Source organism: Exserohilum turcica (genome assembly GCF_000359705.1).
Source record: "Exserohilum turcica Et28A unplaced genomic scaffold SETTUscaffold_3, whole genome shotgun sequence".
Classification (NCBI taxonomy): domain Eukaryota; kingdom Fungi; phylum Ascomycota; class Dothideomycetes; order Pleosporales; family Pleosporaceae; genus Exserohilum; species Exserohilum turcicum.
Window position 1 is genome coordinate 569,560 of NW_007360136.1, and position 18,252 is coordinate 587,811.

Sequence of the window (18,252 nt, forward strand, 5' to 3'; positions counted from 1 at the left end):
ACGAATTTGATGGATGTTGACGCAATGATGATATTTGCTTGGCGGGCATCGTATGCAGAGGGCAAGTTTAACGCAATGTTGTTTGTAGCTAGGTGGTCTGATGGCGCTGCCATGAGCGTGGGCGCGGCTGTCGGGCCAGGTTGGATGTTTGAGTGCAAGACGGCGTGAGGAGCTGCTTTGGTGTTTTTATTTTCCTGTCTTTCTTCTGTTGGACGAGCCGGCGACCGGGACCTTATGACGTTAATGAGGGAATCAAAAGCTCTTTTATTTTTTCACTGATGCGCTGCCTTGACGACGGTGTTGTTGCTTGTGTCGTTGGGTGGGTGGGTGTGCACGGCCAAGTAGCAGTAGCAGTAGCCGTACACGGGCCTGAGGGGTGGTCGGGTATGTGGGCTTTTGGGCGCCATTGCCATGGACAATGTGTATGTAACAGAGCGGCGGCGACGTCGTGCTTCGGGTTCCTTGCACCACTAAGGCATCACTCTAGTGGCCCGCGGGTGAGGTGGCAGTGGACACCGCCTTGGGAGCTAGGGCACCCATGGGAGCGGCTCGGGCATCGAGGCCCAAAGCATGCCCATGGCCATGATGAGGCCGTCAGCAGCGACACGAGTGCGCGTCTGGAGGCGCAACAGGCGCAGCAGGCAGCGAGAGAATGGCCGTGGCATTGGGGATGCGAGTTGCGGGACAGGACGTGGTAGCAGCGACGGGAGCCTAATGCAGGGAGGCACATGTGACGTGCATACGTAAGCTGGCAGTGCGAGTGCGGGTGCGTGCATGGTGTTGGCATTGGTATGGGTGAGAGTGCGAGTGTGAGTGTGAGTGCCCCTCGAACCGCGGGCCTTGGCAGTAGCCCCACGTCGTCATCGGGTAAGCAAAACAAGAGGCACGAACTGGTCCAACGCGCAACGAGGCGGAGCAAGGCAGTCAATTTGCCGCCTAGTATATCCTTCCCTTCCGCTCCCGACTCCTCGGTTGGTTTGTTCATCTGCACTTCGCCAACATGAACATCATCAAGCTGCAAAAGTACGTCGGCCGCCCCTCATTCCACGCCCGTCCGCTGCCTTCCACTCGTCGCTGACACGACATTGCCAACAGGAAGTATCCCCAGTTCGAGCAGGGCGAGATCTTCGGCCTGCAGGAGGCGTTCCGCAGGCTCGACGTCGACGACAAGGGCTACCTCGACGAGGGAACCGTCATCAAGGCCGCGCAGCAGTCGGAGCACCAGCCCTACGATGTCGTGCGACAGGCCCTGAAAGAGGTCGAGCTGGACTCGTCGAGAAGAGTCGAGCTCGAGGACTATGTTGATGTAGGCATTTGCGGCTCGCTGGACGCCACGTCGAAGCTAACGCCCGTAGCTCATCTCCAAACTGCGAGTTTCGTCTCCGGCCCAACAGCGCATGTCTACCGGCCCAAGCCGCCCGCGCGCCGGCACTGCTACGAGCGTCAACTCGCCTTCCAACCCCGGACACTCGTCCAAGGGTAGCTTGGGCGGCGGCAGGATCCACGTCCAGGGCTCGTCGGCCAACGTCACGCACACCATCAACGAAGATGAGCGCACCGAGTTTACGCGCCACATCAACGCCGTGCTTGCTGGCGATGCCGACATTGGTGATCGTCTCCCCTTCCCGACCGACACGTTTGAGATGTTTGATGCCTGCAAGGACGGTCTCGTGCTGTCCAAGCTCATCAACGACAGTGTCCCAGACACCATTGATGAGCGTGTGCTGAACAAGCCGGGCAAGAAGATCAAGTCGCTGAACAACTTCCACTTTACCGAGAACAACAACATTGTCATTGAGTCGGCAAAGGGTATTGGTTGCTCGGTCGTCAACATTGGCAGTCAGGACATCATCGAAGTGCGCGAGCACTTGATTTTAGGTCTGATCTGGCAGATCATCAGGAGAGGTCTGTTGGGAAAGATTGATATCAAGCTACACCCGGAGCTCTACAGGCTGTTGGAGGACGATGAGACGCTAGACCAGTTCCTGCGCCTGCCTCCGGAGCAGATTCTGCTGAGGTGGTTCAACTACCACCTGAAGAACGCAAAGTGGCATAGGACGTAAGCTGCTGCGCTAGGCTTGATTGCACATGGCCGTTGCTAACATTTGCAGTGTGACCAACTTCTCGACTGACGTCAAAGACGGCGAGAACTACACCGTCCTCCTTAGCCAGCTGGCGCCCGAAATCTGCTCTCGCGCTCCGCTCCAGCAGACGGACCTTCTTCAGCGCGCCGAGATGGTGTTGCAGAATGCCGACGCCCTCGACTGCCGCAAGTTCCTCACCCCCAAATCACTTGTAGCCGGAAACCCGAAGCTCAACTTGGCCTTTGTCGCCAACTTGTTCAACACACACCCTTGCCTCGACCCCATCACAGAAGAGGAGAAGGCTGAGATTGACGACTTCGATGCGGCAGGAGAGCGTGAGGCCCGTGTCTTCACTCTGTGGCTCAACTCTCTCGACGTCAAGCCAGTCGTGCAGTCTTTCTACGAGGACCTCAAGGACGGAACCGTCATTCTCCAGGCCTACGACAAGGTCATTCCAAGCAGTGTCAACTGGCGACACGTGAACAAGCCACGTGAAGGTCAGGAGCTGATGCGTTTCAAGGCCCTCGAGAACACCAACTACGCTGTTGAGCTCGGCAAGGTTAACCAATTCTCGCTCCCTGGTATACAGGGTGCTGATATCACCGACGGCCAGCGCACACTTACTCTTGGTCTCGTATGGCAGCTCATGCGCAGGGACATTGTCTCGACGCTCAACGGCCTTGCCCAGCAGCTCGGCAGGCGCGAAATTTCGGATTCAGATATGATTGCGTGGGCCAACGACATGGCAAGGAAGGGCGGCAAGAACACTCAAATCCGCTCCTTCAAGGACTCGTCTCTCAGCAATGCCATTTTCCTCCTGGATGTTCTGGCTGGCATGAAGCCCGCATACGTCGACTACGACCTCGTTGCTCCTGGCCGCAATGACGACGAGTGCTACCAGAACGCCAAGTTGGCCATTAGTATTGCACGAAAGATGGGCGCGACCATCTGGCTTGTACCTGATGACATTGTTGCCGTTCAAAGCAGGCTTATCACCTCCTTTATTGGTAGTTTGATGGCCACGGCCGAGAAGAAGGGTTGATTGTAGTAGATCCCCCCATTACCGGCTGAAGATTTCCCAAAATCATGCTTTTTTTTCTCTTTTCTTTTATAGTGTTTCCTTATCCTGTCTTTCTCTCTCTCTCTCTCTCTCTCCCTGGAATGAGTTAGACAATGTTGGCTGATGTTTGCGCCGCAAGCGTGCGAGAGCGTTCTCAGGACAAAGGGGTTCTATTCCAGTTAATCAGTGATGAAAAAAAGAAGTAGCAAGTTCCTGATGTATTGTGGTACTGTGTGTGGTACTGTGTGTTTGTGCGTTTGATGTGATTGAGTGAGGGCGTGAACTAAGCTAAGCTAAGCTAAGCTAAAGTGCATATCTCAGCGTGATTGAGCTCGTGTATATCGATTATTGTTTGTTACTAACGGTAAGGATTTGATGTACTTGATGTACTTGATGTCCTCGAAGCTAACTATATAGCCTGTTGCGCAAGGGAGTAGAAAGCATCCTCACTTACGACTTTTATATTTTACGGCGAAGAGTAGTTGGGCATTACTTCCCATAATACATGGACAAAGTTTGGCCAAGGCTCCTATCACCTGCCAGATTTTCACAAAAATTCACATGCAACAAATCAACCAAGTACAGCAATGCATTGCTCGGCTTTTTTTTTTAACCAACTGGAGCCTCCTAGGCATTCCCGCGTCGATAATTGTAGTATATATTGGGGGGGGGGGAGGTATAATTATTTACTTAGTTGGCTTTTGTTCCACGAGTTCTTCGCCCGTTTTTTTTTCTGTTCCACGCGTTTAGTATGGAATTTGGATTTCGTGTATCTTGCATACTGTCTTACACGTAGAGAGCTAGATGGCGAGGCGTATGGAGGAGTAGGAGTAGTAGTAGTAGTAGTAGTAGTTTTGGCATGTGTTGGTCGTAATGTAAGTACTTGGTAGACTTCGTATATTTAGTATATATGTACAATGCTACAATCTGATCTTAAGATGGATGGATAGATATAAGAGATAGAAATGGGAAAAATAACAAATACGCACGAAATAAAGGTGTTACCTATCTACGTATCCAGCCAGCCAGCCAGCTAGCCAGTCAGTGAGCTAACATGCATACTCGATCAACTTAAAATAAAAATAAAAAAGTAAGAAGAAACAAACGCTTCAAGTATAAATCACACTTGACCATGTACAAAGCTGAGGCGTTAAAAAAAAGAAAGCTCAAAGTTACCCATTGCTCTTTGCATGCTACCGCTTACCGCTTACCGCTACCATATATTTTGTCCTTTTCTTCCGTCGACACTTTCATCTACTCTTTCTCCTTTCTCCTTCTCTCCCCCCCCCTTAGCTACACATTCATGCTACCCCATCTATTTGTGAACTCTGTTTGGTGATGGCATCCTGTTCAACTTTGTCAAAGTATTTTTTCTTTTAAATCTCTCTTACAAGTCAGACTTTGATTCGTTTCTCGAGAAGAATAAAGTAAAAAAAAAAAGAAAAAAAAGAAAAAAACTGTAAATCTCAAGGACATGCATGGCGTTGTGGACCTTTGGCAAGCAAGCAGGTATAAAAGCAAAGCAAGCTGTATCTGCTGACAAGTAGGACTTTTGTATGTTAAATATAGTTATGGAATATGTATGTATATAACTCTCCTTGCTTGCTTCTCCTGTACTTCCCGGGAACGAACCAACTGACTATGCAACGGGGAATGAGAAGGAATATTTTGTCCCTTCCCTTTTGTCTCTCATTCTCACGCATACTCTCTCTCTCTGTCTGTCTGTCTGTCTCTTCTTTCCGCTCACGCGCACGCACATGGCTAGTAACAGTGCTATCACCGCTTTCCTACTTCAAGTTCAAGCCTATACATCTCCATCTGTGTACGTCGTGCTCGCGAACTGATATACAGTGCTTTGCCTCTCCGCGCGTTATCGCAGATATCACTTGTTTCCACTCTGTCCTGCCTTATCCTATCATGTCCTGTCCGGCCCAGTCCAGCCCCGACCGCGTCATGAATTCCCCATCCCCAAATTATACACGCGCCGATCGCGCCGCTCCAAGCCAACGCGCTCCATTATGTTGTGTCGTTTCTCCCGCATGCGACGACGCGTCATATCCAAACCTACCATGCCCACGCCGATACACGAGACAGTATCATGTCGAAACGGCGATTGGTACGTCGAAATACGAAGCGCGGAAACGGTGTTTGGATTTGGATGGGTATGCAGCGTGTGTGTGTGTGTGTGTGTGTGATGTGATGGGACTGTCGAGACGTGGGGAATGCGTTAGCTCTTTTGTGGGAAATCCAGCGTAACAGACCAAGACGAAGACGTGTCAAGCGTACCTTTGCTTAAAATACTCCATGTTCCATGTTCCAGCGTACCTTCATACTCTAGCTATTCAGCTTTCCATGGAAGAAATCTTCACAGCGACATGGCAATAGGCCCTTGACAGGGAGGGAGAGAGAGAGAGAGAGAGAGAGAGTCAAGTCTCACAACCATCTCCCATGAATGCGTCGCCGTGGTATATCATGATAGCTCTCCCTCAGCTTGTCAAGAGCTGTCGCGAGATATTGAGGTGTGGTTCGTGGTAAGACTTGATGGTGGACTTGATTGTGGTCGTCTAGCTACGAAGCTTCGCGTGACAAAAGGTCAGAGTCGGGTCTGCGAACAGCGCGAGGGCAGGAAACAAAGACTTGGAGTGTCCCAGGAGCAAGCAATGACGCTTCTAGCATATGCGAGACAGGGGAGCGCGAGTGAGTCATACGCTACACATCAGGTGCATGAGATAGCGGGTCGTTTGGCGAAAGGACAAACGCGTGGAGAACGTGGGGTAGGCGCGGGAGCTTGCAGCGAACGGCGGGTCTGATAGCTAACCACGTAGGCGGAGACGAAGATGGACATGGCAAGTCACAGGCGAAACAATGCAAGGTTCACATATATAAAGAGACGCATTTCCATTAACTATCGACACGTAGAGCTCCGATATCTTCATCACTAAGCCAGAAAGTATGCACATCACCCAAGCAACAGAAGCCAACAAAGGCAACTGAGGCCCAAGTGAAGCCCAATGCTTCCTGCTAAGCAAGCATGCAAAAGTTATAAACACATAGACAAGACTGGGCGGCCATCATGAAACAAACGCCTAAGGGATGATTGATTATCGAACGTTTGAAGAAGACCTGAGAAAGGTTAGACGATGCAAGGCAGTGATGAAGGATAAGACATACCAGTGGCTGAGTGTATCTACAACCTGGAGCCGTGGACGACCTTGAAGTCAACAGCCATCTCCATGCCGTCGTCGTTGATGACGAGGATGCGGACGCTGCCACGGCCGTTGTCAAAGGCCTCTGTCAAGCGGGAGAGGAGACCGCTCTGGTCAAGGACGGGAAGGCCCTGCTTGACATCACCACCCTCGGTCATGGCGACAACGCGGCCGTCCTCGCGGATGTCGAGAACACGGTACTGCTTGAAGACAGGACCAAGCATGTTCTGGACAACGACGGACGGGGCCGGGTTGGAGATGAAGCTGGACTCCTCATGGAGCTGCTTGGTGAACAGGTCAACACCGAGGTAGCGGTGCTGGCCAGTCTGCGACGAGGTGGTGATGCGGATCACCTGGCAAGGGCGGCCCTGAAGGATCAGGAGATCGCCAATGCGGATGTGGTGGCAGGGGATGGTGATGGTGTTGCCGGTAGTCATCTTGCGGACGGTGCGGGTGGAGATTGGGGCGGTGGTGAGGGTGGTGGAGATGGGCTTGGGGGCGACGGTAGCGGGCCTTGGAGCAGGAGCTGAGCTGTCGACGCGAACGACCCTTTCAACGGGGACGCCGGATTGGACGGGAGGGCTGGGAACGACGGAAGGGGAGGCAGTGTAGTACTTCTCCTTTACAACGATTTCTTCGCGCTCGTCGTCGTACTTGGCACCAGGGAAAGAGTGTTCCTTGGAGTGGTGATGGCGGTGAGGGTGGATGGGGTGCTGAACGCGTTCGGCTACCTTGTGTGCGGCGGTGGAGATTCCTTGACGAAACGAATGGTACTTGCCCTCGTTGTCGTAATATCCCATATCACGCTTGAACTTCTTGGGGGGTGCAGCAGTGGAACGAGCAGTTTCTTCTACTCGAACCTCAGTGGTGGTTTTGTTGTCGACAAGGTCAACTTTGCGGTTGTTGGGGTAGGTGCCGCGCTGGGTGGTGTAGGTCTCCTTGGAGTAGCTAGCACCGGCGACGATGGGACGGGTGTGCTCACGGAACTGACGTTCGGTGATGTCGATTTGAGTGGGAGTGGGAGCGGAGTCGGTGGCAGGGCCGTGGACTGTTTTGAAGTGCTTATCGTAGGACCTTTCCTGAACCTCGACTGGAGAGTGGGAGGAAGGAGGTTGGGATTGGTAGCTGAAGGAAGAAAGGAAGGTCAGCTTGGGGTTGGGCAAGGAAGAGCTTAGAGGAGGTGAGAGAAAAGTGGGGACTGCATGTCGCTAGGACAACAACAAACCAAACAGGCTAGCGGCTGGCGCGTGGCTGGGGGCCGCTAAAATCAGGGGGCTGGTCTGTTGTGCTGATCCGTGCGAAGATGCGCTGGCAAAACAATGGAGCTTACTTACCGGTCGTGGGAACGTGCAAACTCTACGCGGTCAGTTCGCTGGGCGTGCTGAGCGTGCTGAGCGTGCGAGTGCTGGGAGCGTGCAGTGTGCGACTGAGCGCGTTGCGGCTGAGGCTGGAGCTGGGGCTGGGCCTGAAGCTGGGGGGACTGGTGGTGCTGAGACTGGGCTGGGTGCTGCGACTGAGCCTGGTACTGCGACTGCTGGTACTGCGACTGGGCCTGCTGGTGCTGGTGCTGGTGGTGCTGCGACTGTTGCTGGGGTTGTGCAAAGTGCGTTTCCTCGTGGATGTGGATTTCTTCACGAACGTGAGGCTGCTGGGGAGTTTGCTGGGCGCGAAAGTGCTGGCGAGTCTCGTGGTGTTGGCGGGTCTCTTGGTGCTGACGAGTCTCCTGGTGATGGTGGTGATGGTGCTCCGAGTGGTGCTCCGAGTGGTGCTGGTGGTGGTGTTGCTGCTGCTGAGGGGTCTGGGGTGATTGTGGCTGCTGAGGGGTGTGCGCCTTGTGGGATGGCTGAGGACGACCGAAACGCCCCTCTTCAAAAATGCGGACCTCTTCCTTGACGTGGGTGTCTTGGAATTGCTGAGCAGCAGGCGGGGCAGGAGTGGAGGCGACAGACGATGGCGATGGTGGTGGTGGAGGAGTACGGTGGTGGACAGTGGGCGAGAAGGAGTCGTGGATTTCTTCGTGACCTTCCCGTCCGTGTGAAGCCTGTTGCTCAAACTGTGCTTCTTGTTCTACCTGGACAGTGGTAGAGTCTTTGAATTCCGCGTTCCGATACGCAGACGGGAAGACACTGAAGGGGATCGGAACCTGCACGGATTAGCACACGGGGAATTTTTTTTAGGGTGCCCCTGGCGGGCGAACGAGGCTTGCGTACTCGTGCTTCAAAATCCAGTTTGCCGGAGTCGGGTTGCTCTTGCTTGAAAACCCTTCGAACCGTTCGAAAACAATTCGAAAGGAATCAAGAAAAAGCTTCTTGGCTCCTTTTGGGGGTCTCACGGAGAGATTTTTTGGAGATGAAGGGATTACTGTCGAGGCGCCAGGTTTGTGGTGTTGACGTGCAGCTAGGAAAAGAAGCGCAATTGGGTGCAGTAGCGGGGTGTAGGTGGAGGAGTGATGGAGTCTGACTGACCGAGGAGGGGATCAAGTAGATTGGCGGTCAGTTGGGCCACTGTTGCAACGGCCTGGCAGGCTTCGCAGGGCAGCGGAGGCTGGGGGACGTCTGGCAGAGCTGTCCCAAAGCGGCATGGCATTGTTTACACGGGCACTAGCGCGCTTACAAGCGCGCCCGAGCGTGCCCATTTCTGCCTGTGCCTGTTTGGCCATTGCCGGTTGCGGCATGGGCCGACTGACACGGACAGACGACGGCGGGCAGCCCGTGACACGCCGGCGTCGAGTGTCTCTGGGAATTGCACTGCGACCTGGACGGGGGGGGGGGGCAGTGGGCGCATCGAATGCGCCATGACTTGGGCGACGCGCAATGGCCGCTGCGCACGGGTGTTGGCCCGGCGATGGCGATGGCGCTGCTGACGTTCCTCAAGGCTGCTGGGAGCTCCCCGGGCGCAGCTGGCTGTGCGTGTGTGATTGCAGCGATTGCAGCGATTGCAGCCCGGTGGGCCGATTGTTAATTGCGTGGAACAGCGCAATTGGAGCTGGCCCGCCTCTGCCCATGCATGATGCCGTCGACAGGTGGTTAAGACGCGGCATTGGGCGTTTTCAGCTGAGTGCATCCATGCCCCAATGCCATAGCTCCCACCCCTTCCCCAGCCCCCTCATTTTCGGCGCGTCGTCATCGGCCGGAGCGCGCGATTGCCCGGGGCCCAAGCTCCCTGCGTGCAGCCTGGGCGCCCCGGCGATCACGGATCCTCCGGCCCATCACGTGACGCCCGCCCCCACCATGGACGCCGGCCCAGGCGAGGCGCGCCTCCTCCTCGCCTGGCTCGCCTGCGTCAATACCAACCACCAACCACCAACCACCGTCCGAACGTGAACCGTGGTTCTCGCCGCATCGTCCACCGTTCCCCCATCGGCCATGGTGCCCGGGCCTGCATCCCACCACCACCACCACTCACGCCCTGCCCCCCAACAGCAACGGCCACGCTGCTGCCATGCCATTGTTCCTTCTTCCCCCTCTCGACTCGACATGTCCATGGCCAGCATGAATCCCCGCACTGCCGCGTCTCTTGATACATAATACATCATCTCCCCCCAGGCTCCCCCCCAAACCGGGACTGCATCTTACATAGACAACCTTGCATGGCCTGACCATCTGTGCAATTAGAAACCGGTTTGACAACGTGTACCCCATCACCATTCTTTTTGTGACGCGCCCGACGATCCTGAGGCGGCAATGCTGAGGAGCCGGGCCCGCAACGACGAGGGAAACGGCAAATGCCTCACGACTCCTTCTCCGGCTTGCCCAAAGTCTGGATATGCCATGTCCCCATCGCCCATGGCCATGGCATCTCAACATGGAATTAGCGCATGCACACGCCTCTGGTTCCACGGAGAGAGGCCATGGCAGCTATGCGCGCGCGCGTGTTTGCAGTGGTTTGCGCTCTTGTGCTTGGCCTCGTCGCCCGTTGCTCGCTGCTCGCTACTGCTGCTCGCTACTGCTGCTTGTTGGGGGTGCCTCGGCTATCCGCCCGGCGCAAAGAGAGTCGACTACGTAACGTTGCCCCGAAGCCACCCACCATGATGCTGCCTCCAGCCCAACCGGAACGTCGCCTCTAACCCGAAACCAACAATCCCAAAACAATCAATTATACCTGCATGCATGCATTACTATTACTCGCCGACTAGTGCCTTGCCTAAGCGCCATCCTTTCCCTCTTATCAACCGCCCGCCGCTGCTGGGCTTGGCACATGGACGCCGCCACCCGCTTACGTATAGAGCCCCCGGCCCTAGTTTAGCCCATCGCGATGCGCCCGTCTCGCGTCGCGTTGGAATCTTCGAGCGCATCTCGTCGCATCAGCTCGAGCAAAAAAAAACTATCATGCCAGCTGTATCCAATGCCGCCTCTTCAATGCACAAGTTTGCCAAGAATATCTCTCATGCTTATCGCTCCCCATCCGCAAGGTACCCCAAAGAGCCCACAGCATTGCTTGCTTCTTTGTTCTGTTATCATGATTGTACACCCACCACTTACCTACCATGGAACAACACCTCCATGTGCTGTCTAGCTCTCTCTTTTTTTTTACCATCAATATCTATGTCATGACCTCCCAATTTCACGCTTGCTTTTCCACCAAATGTCCATCGCACGCTGTCAATGAAGAAAAATCAAACAAAAGCAACGCCATCTCAAAGCTCAAAGAACACCAAGATTCTCACCGGAACAAAAGTGAACAAAACAAACCCGACATTCTAGATTCTCGGTTCCAATGGCCGAAGAAAAAAAATTAATCTCGCTTGATATGTACAGGAAAAGAAATGCTTGCGATAATTCCTCCACATCAAACAACATGCCATGCTCGTCATACCACTGGAACCAGTAAAATCGACACATTCGAGTCATTATATCTACCACGAACACGAAAAATGTCGTATCACCACAGAGACAAACAGCACACCGCCAAATGTAGTAGTCTCCCATCATAACATAGCATCCAACATGAGCTTCACACAGCCTTCGATCCAACAAGAAAAGATGCCCAAACTTGTCCGAGTTTTACAGTAGTAGAGCAAGAGAAATAGGAGACACATACTAACTACTTATATGATGATGCAATCTCTTTTCCATCAAACATCTAGTATATCCAGTATACCGTTTTAACAACTAAATAAACAAACCAAATTAAAAAAAAATTAGAGAATCTGTATAATATCGAATATTAGCACCGAAATCTTTCTCCAAACTATACCTAGATACTTGACATCCTAACTGGAAAAACAAAATAAAGTAAAATATGAATATGAATATGAATATCTGCTATGTATATGCAAAGTATACATGACTTACCCTACCACTACATAGCGCATTTCCCACAAAAGAGACAAGACTTTATATTGCAAACATCTACCATCTACATCTTCACACTGCATCTCACATAGCCTACTACATTGACAACTCCCTCTAAACTACATACATATACACCTACCTCCTAGTCTCAATATCAAATCCATATTACATACATTCACACATTCACACACACACACACACATGTCAAACTAGGCCCAGACAAAGTTAATCAGAAGAGGAAGTGAGACGAGAGACGTGGAGTGATTGGATATGAAGATTGAGAAGGAATAGGGGAAAATAAATAATATATAGGGTTGTAAGGCAAGGAAGAAAATGAGGAAAAAAAAGGGGCAAGAAGCGGAGAATACGAGATATGTATGGGCATAATATATAATTTTTAATCAGGGTGATTCTACAAGATTAAAGGCAAAAGCATGTCATGTGGGAGTATTATTATCATTATTATGATTATGATTATTATGATTATTATTATTGTTACTGTTGGAATTTGATACGACCAACACAAAGGTATATATATATATGGAATTTTGCCAGCCAGCCAAGCAACATGTCGTATACAATCAGACAGTGCATATAAAAAGCGTGTGATTAATAGTAACATGTACCAATCTCCCCCATTTCTTTTCTTCATACACATGCAAATCTCGCGTGATACTTGTACATCATCCAATTCCATCCCTTCCATCCATTCCACCCATCCCACATGACCACATCATAAAGCCATCCAGACATACCCTGTCCAACCGCCAACCGCCAACCCTTCACCCAACCCAATTCCTAATCCCCCAAATCCCAAAGTCCTACCAAAGCAATCCAATCACGCTTTAACAGTACTCCTCTTCATCCCCTTGCGAGCACTCTTCTCACGCTCCTTTTCCAAAAACTTCCTCTGCTCATCGGCACTCAACCGTCCAAGCTTGGCATCACGCTGCTCCTTCTTGAGCTTGTCGAGAGCCAGCTTGCGCTCCTCGGCCTTTTCCTCGTCATCAGCCTTGCGGATCTTGGCAATTTGCTCCTCGCGCGTTTGCTTGATGCGGCGGAGGGCTTCTGGGCGGAAGTGCGCAGACGAAGCAAGCTGGTCGGGCAGGCGGAGGAAGTACTGGAACAGCGGCATCGTCGTCTCGTAGTCAGAGGCGTATTTGAGCGACAGGTGGAGGCGCTTGCGGGGCTTGGTTTCGTCGAGACTGCATGCTGTTAGCCCAGTTCAAACTGCGATACTTGGCTTCATGGCAAAACTGCAAACTCGTGCATAATGCGCCCACTTACGTCTTGGGTGCGTCAACAGGCTGGTCGCTGACAATGATGGCCTCAAAGTTGTCGCCAGCCTGCTCAACCGCCTTGATAAGCTCAGGAGTGAGCAGCAAATCCGTAACCTCTGCGCTCTCGCTCATGACCGTCGTCCACACAGGCAACTTGGCGTTGTCGCGCGTGGTCGTCAAAGACAGGTCGTATCGCTCGTCACGCATACGCTTCATCATATCCTTGTGTACCACAGCAAACACGAACCCGTCAAAAGTGCTGTTGGTCACCTTCTTGGCGTCGCCCTGGCCGTACGATGGCGCAATCTTGGTCTCGCGCCCATCGAAAGCATATGCAACCGCCTCGATACGCTCGACAGGAGGAGCAAAGCTCTCGAAGAAGAGGGGAAGCATGTTCTCGCCCACCCACAGGAAGGGGTTGAAGTACTTGGCCATAGACAGCTTGATATCCACAAAAGCCACATTCTGGCGTCCAGTCGCATAAGTCTGGTATTCGTCGGCCTTCTTTTCCTTGAGCATGCTGTCCACATTTGCGACCGATTGCTCAGACTGCGGGCGCCTGTAGCCGACCTGGGCGAATTCCTGCGTCAGCACAGGTGCGTGCGCCTTCATCCATGCCTTGGCCTTGCTGCGGTTGCGCTTGGTGCCCCAGAGATGCACAGCGACAAGCACGAAGATGAAGGGCAGGATGTACATCTCCAGCTGGAAGTCATCTTTGGTCGTGCGCTCCCACACGCGGTACCACGCGGTATACGGTCGGTTCGCGCCGAGAGATGTAGGAGCCGCTTGCGCTGCGCCAGTACCGGTCGTCAAAGGCGAAATGGCTGCTGGCGTGGGTTCAGGGGCGCCCGCATAGTCGGCGAAGTCTGCTTGTGTCAGTCGAATGTGCACGTCTTCTCGTCTAGCCGCCACCAATTGAGCCACCCGCGGCGACACCAGAGCACCCAGGCGACCTTTTCAGAGACAAAGGCATGCTTCCGTCTCAAAACAAAAGAGTGTCGCGTGGCTCCGCGCCCCGGGTCGCTGGGCTTCCAATGGTGCGGCCGACGTGGGGTTACGTACCATCATCGCCTGCAGCTGGAGCCTGCACAGGCTTCTGCCCCCCGAAGAGACCCTTGACGAAGTCTGCCATTGCGTCGATAGCTCACAATTAACGGGTATACGTGGAGTTTTGGCTGGCGCGGGACGTCTGGGGTTGGATCTCGGCTCGGTTCCTAGTCCGATGTTGGCACTGACCTCATTTTACAGGAACTAGCACGCATATGGAGGGGCACAGTTTGGAAGCCAAGATCTTGAATACACCACCAGTCGCCTGCGTTGCATATGTGCATGTGCTGTTGACCGTATCGCGGGACTGCATAGCCATATGTACACTGATTTGCTGAATTTCTCGATGCCAATGCCTGTTATTGCAACCATTCGTCACTCTTTGGGACAGGGCGCATCCGAAAGACAGCATGAACTGGCGATTTCAACTCGTCTAATCAAGTAAAATAGGGCTGCAATAAGTGAATCAAGTCGAATCCGCAGTCAAGACAACCCAAGCAAATATCACCTCTCGATTGCCGCATGTGCCCAGACTGTTGAGCTTCGACAGGAGGAACTGAACTTTGGAAACATCAGGACTTATATAGGCCGAAAGGCGGAATGGTCTATTCATTCAGATAAGAGAGGGTTTGCTGCTCATTGTAGGCCAAATGCTTGTTGGTTGCTTGTGCATGGACATGGACGCGTCTGTCTAGTCCAGCCATATCTGGATATCATGCTCGACCCATTCTCTAGTTCTTGTTGTACCAGGTCTTGTGTCCCTAAAGAAATCATTAGCATTGTCTCTGCATTCCTTGGTGTGTGCACTTACGAGGACAAGGCGGGTCATCATGTACATACTGGCACCAAAGCTGGTGTACATGAGCATCTTGTAGCCGGGGACCATCCACTTGCCGCGGCCCTGTACCAAGCTATGTTAGCGTGTGTATCTCCAATATGCCGTTGCCGCGAGAGGCGATGAATCGTGATGGCCCAGTCATATGCTTTCCGTGACCGCATCATCGGCATATCTCCTCTCCTCTGTATCCAGAAACGCACCTTCTCCCAGGTCCTCAGTCCATCGTGCCTTTGGTGTTCGCGCTGATAGTGAGGCACGCGGTTCTCGCGCATAATCCAGCTACCGACTGTCAGTATCGAGCTCTATGTGGTATTCGAGGGAGCCTGCAGCCGCCGCCGACTCGTCGCCCAGGGTCCGGTGTGCTGCGCATAGCTCTGCCAAAGACGTACCCTGCCATTTTGAAGTGTAGAGAGGTGTGTTTGCGCGGGTTGCGGGGTCAATTGGTGGTTTCGTGGTTTGGGCGGTTCCTCCAAGTCGCGAGGTCGAATGATCCCATCGGCGGAAGAGAGTCCAGCGCCAAGGCCCTTGACCCGTTTGGGCACGACAACTTTCAGCGTCTTTGCGCTCGAGCATCACACAAAGCGAGGCGATTGCGGCCGCCAATGGACTGATATCACCCTCGCCCCTCGCCTTGTTGATGCCACCGGCCCTGGACCGGCTCCTCGCAAGCCCGTCCGCCCTGCGACTCCTGCGCTCCATTGTCAATGCCCCCGAACTTCCTCTGGCTTGTTCCGCAGCCACAAAGTGCTGTCTTTCAATCGCACCCCGCCGCAACCATTCAAACCATACGGCACACCGGTCAGGCCCTCTGGGAAAGCAGAAATGGAGACGTATGAAGGATGCCGACAGGGAAGCTGTGTTACGGAAGCAAGTGCTCAAAGCACTTCAAAATGACGATGCCAACGACGCCATCAAGCCCACAATCGACGTCTTTGAAACCCACGCCATACCTTTAGCCAAACGCGAGGATGAACCTTCTCGGCTTGCCGCGATCCTTTCACACGAGGAGAGACTCAATGGCGCCGAGGGCGTTCGCAATGTCTGGCGAAGCATTCGTTACCGCGGCTACCGACTACCCACCGAGGACACGCCAGACGCCGAGTTCCTGTGGGGGACTTTCGTTAAGCACCATCTGGTTATAAAAAAAGCTCTGGAGTATGCGGAAGACTTACTTCGCGAGACGGGTAAGGTGTATCCGCGTCTGTACGACGTAGTCATGAGCCATTGGCTTCCAAGGGACCCAAAGACGGCTTTGGGATATCACTATGCGCTGGTGAAAAGCCTGAAACTCAAGAAAATCCATCTGCGCGCTGTGGCGCATTCAGGTCGCCTTTCTTTCAAGAAACCTTCTTACGACGTGTTGATGGAGATATATAAGCAGAGTAACGAACGGGATCTTTACGACGAAGTGGTACCACCATTAATCGAAGCAGGCGCCATGGCGAGGGCACGCCAATGGCACATGCTTTGTACTTCGCGCCATGATATGCCATCAGAGAGCGTTGCATCACGCCCTGTCGTTCGACTCTTTACTGCGGAAGCCATAGCCCATAACGTACATGTCGATGTGACAGGCACGAGGAAGATTCTCAACAATGAAACGATCAAGTACAACGAAAAGCTCATGCGTCGCCTATCAGGCCCTGACAATGCACCAGTTCGGTTTGAGGATGCTTTTGTTGCTCGCATGTTCGCAACACGCACCTTTCCGCCACCTTCCATTATACACGGGCTTGCCATGGTGGGCGTAAATGAAATCGGGCCCCAGGCTGTGCTCACAATGGCTAGACAGACAGAGCCAATAGAAGACCTGAAAATCAGGTTTGAAGAGCTCCGAGCCGCGGGCATTGCTTTGCAGGGCTGCGTCTTTTCTTTAGCCCTGGAACAGTTTGTTGCGCAGCAGAAGTGGGAGTTGGTGCGCAGTATGATAGAAAGCGACCAGCATCCGGACGTATTTGGCGATGCTGAGGTGCAGCGGACACTGCTCGATTTCTACATTGAGCAGGGCGATCAATTGCAAGCTCAGCGCACCCTAGCCATCCTGACTCTTTTCCATAACGACCCCAGTCGAGAGTCGTGGAATTTGCTTTTACAGGCCTGCATTAAACGCACCGGGCCAGGGTACGTTATGGGAGTGCTTCAAGATATGCATGCTAAAAACATCATGTTGACGCCAGAGTCAATCGCGGCTATCAAAGGTCTACTACGTCGTCGAAAAAGAGGGCACAAACCTATCGCTCTTTCTCACAAGACGTATGATGACCTTCGCTTCGTAACACGTGCCTTTATGATGATACTCCAGATGGGCATTGGGGCAATCTCTCCGCTCCATTGGCGCGAGATCATTCGCCGATTTGGAAAAGAGGGCAGACTCAGAGAGCTAAGGCGTCTTCTGCTCTGGCTGCTGTGTTGGTACGCGCCTAGGAGCCGCTTGCAGTTCGGGACCTTACCAAAGTCGCCTTTCCGAGACTCGGCAACTTCAAAGCTGCGTGCTCATCATCCAGAGCCCAACCGCTACTTCAATTTCCCTGGCACGGTCCTGCAACAGGAAAACAAGCTTCATCCCATGCGACAAATCTTCCCACCCTCACTCATACAGGGACTCATCAGATGGGGCTTTAGAGCCGGGCTACTCCCGAATGCTTCCCTGGAACAAAGCATGCTCAATTCTAAACTCGCAAAGAAACATTACCGCCGCCGCTTGCTCGACAGCCGCGTGCTTAATCCCCTTGACTGGAACATCGGTCTTCGAATCGTAGTACAGCTGCGCGACCTCGGAGTCTATGTGCACCGGCACACGGTCGTCAAAGTCCTGCAGGAGCAATTCGTCATCATGTTCGGTCGAGGGCGATCGCGGATCAAAGAAAACCGCATCATGGAGAGAACCAACACGCGGCCGTACGCTCAATACGTGCACGAGGTGAATAAGATGTGGGGCAGCCCACTCTTCAAAGAGCCTCAGCTCTTTGCTTCAGGTATGCTGCATCACCACATGTGGCATCCGCGTATGCGGCGGAAAATCAATCGCAGGGCTTCCATCAATCTCGTCGATGTGCTGGGTCCGGGCTGGCGAGAGAGACACAAGGAGTGGCAAGCGGAGACGTTGGACAATGCAGCGAAAGATGATGTCGCCGAGACTCTGGGTCATTTGCAAGACACATTTGCAGCGCAGGCCAAGGCGCTTGATGGAGGCGCAGAAGCTATTACTGGGTCTTCTGCAACGACCATGGATGAGTTGGATGAAATGCATCAGGGTAGTGAAGGGGCTCCGCGTGTGAAAAAGGTCATGAAGTGAGGAGTCTCAGATGCATTGAAATCAAATGGACAGTGTTGAACAGATGCTCATAACCCTGTCTTTATCTCGTCTCACTCATGTGCCATGCCATACAACCCGTGTCTGATACTACTACATACACCTATGCGAAGCCGAGGGACTTTATATC

General features: G+C 53.0%; 6 protein-coding genes across 6 annotated transcripts; 3 read left to right on the forward strand and 3 right to left on the reverse strand.

Annotated features, from left to right (window-relative positions):
* Positions 1-923: 923 nt before the first annotated feature.
* SETTUDRAFT_163522 (uncharacterized protein) lies at positions 924-3,357 on the forward strand. The gene is made up of 4 exons (XM_008029032.1): positions 924-1,023; positions 1,096-1,306; positions 1,356-2,059; positions 2,112-3,357. The coding sequence occupies exons 1-4, from the start codon at positions 1,001-1,003 to the stop codon at positions 3,124-3,126; spliced, it is 1,953 nt and encodes a 650-aa protein (XP_008027223.1). The 5' UTR covers positions 924-1,000; the 3' UTR covers positions 3,127-3,357.
* A 1,359-nt stretch (positions 3,358-4,716) lies between these two features.
* SETTUDRAFT_163523 (uncharacterized protein) lies at positions 4,717-5,655 on the forward strand. The gene is made up of 2 exons (XM_008029033.1): positions 4,717-5,349; positions 5,431-5,655. Exons 1-2 carry the CDS (start codon positions 5,062-5,064, stop codon positions 5,527-5,529), a joined length of 387 nt encoding a protein of 128 aa, XP_008027224.1. The 5' UTR covers positions 4,717-5,061; the 3' UTR covers positions 5,530-5,655.
* A 676-nt stretch (positions 5,656-6,331) lies between these two features.
* SETTUDRAFT_20167 (uncharacterized protein) lies at positions 6,332-9,717 on the reverse strand (the record flags this gene model as incomplete). The annotated part of the gene is made up of 3 exons (XM_008028679.1): positions 6,332-7,475; positions 7,685-8,493; positions 9,658-9,717. The coding sequence occupies 3 exons, from the start codon at positions 9,715-9,717 to the stop codon at positions 6,332-6,334; spliced, it is 2,013 nt and encodes a 670-aa protein (XP_008026870.1).
* A 2,568-nt stretch (positions 9,718-12,285) lies between these two features.
* SETTUDRAFT_163525 (uncharacterized protein) lies at positions 12,286-14,096 on the reverse strand. Its single transcript, XM_008029034.1, has 3 exons — positions 13,987-14,096; positions 12,932-13,790; positions 12,286-12,849 (listed from the first exon to the last, which is right to left on the reverse strand). Exons 1-3 carry the CDS (start codon positions 14,054-14,056, stop codon positions 12,483-12,485), a joined length of 1,296 nt encoding a protein of 431 aa, XP_008027225.1. The 5' UTR covers positions 14,057-14,096; the 3' UTR covers positions 12,286-12,482.
* A 606-nt stretch (positions 14,097-14,702) lies between these two features.
* SETTUDRAFT_20169 (uncharacterized protein) lies at positions 14,703-15,206 on the reverse strand (the record flags this gene model as incomplete). Its single annotated transcript, XM_008028680.1, has 4 exons — positions 14,703-14,732; positions 14,783-14,872; positions 15,010-15,088; positions 15,199-15,206. The coding sequence occupies 4 exons, from the start codon at positions 15,204-15,206 to the stop codon at positions 14,703-14,705; spliced, it is 207 nt and encodes a 68-aa protein (XP_008026871.1).
* A 210-nt stretch (positions 15,207-15,416) lies between these two features.
* SETTUDRAFT_136588 (uncharacterized protein) lies at positions 15,417-18,104 on the forward strand (the record flags this gene model as incomplete). The annotated part of the gene is made up of 1 exon (XM_008029035.1): positions 15,417-18,104. The coding sequence occupies exon 1, from the start codon at positions 15,447-15,449 to the stop codon at positions 18,102-18,104; it is 2,658 nt and encodes an 885-aa protein (XP_008027226.1). The 5' UTR covers positions 15,417-15,446.
* Between the last annotated feature and the right edge of the window lie 148 nt (positions 18,105-18,252).

Excerpts from the sequence above, each read along its gene's own strand:
- SETTUDRAFT_163522 (XM_008029032.1), top strand. The coding sequence starts at position 1,001 with ATGAACATCATCAAGCTGCAAAA. Across the intron at positions 1,024-1,095 it reads AACATCATCAAGCTGCAAAA|GAAGTATCCCCAGTTCGAGC; the intron begins GTACGTCGGCCG and ends CATTGCCAACAG. Across the intron at positions 2,060-2,111 it reads AACGCAAAGTGGCATAGGAC|TGTGACCAACTTCTCGACTG; the intron begins GTAAGCTGCTGC and ends TAACATTTGCAG.
- SETTUDRAFT_163523 (XM_008029033.1), top strand. The coding sequence starts at position 5,062 with ATGTCCTGTCCGGCCCAGTCCAGCCCCGACCGCGTCATGAATTCCCCA. Across the intron at positions 5,350-5,430 it reads GTGTGTGTGATGTGATGGGA|CTTTGCTTAAAATACTCCAT; the intron begins CTGTCGAGACGT and ends TGTCAAGCGTAC.
- SETTUDRAFT_163525 (XM_008029034.1), bottom strand. The coding sequence starts at position 14,056 with ATGGCAGACTTCGTCAAGGGTCTCTTCGGGGGGCAGAAGCCTGTGCAG. Across the intron at positions 13,791-13,986 it reads TCCAGCTGCAGGCGATGATG|ACTTCGCCGACTATGCGGGC; the intron begins GTACGTAACCCC and ends TGACACAAGCAG. Across the intron at positions 12,850-12,931 it reads CCTGTTGACGCACCCAAGAC|TCTCGACGAAACCAAGCCCC; the intron begins GTAAGTGGGCGC and ends AACAGCATGCAG.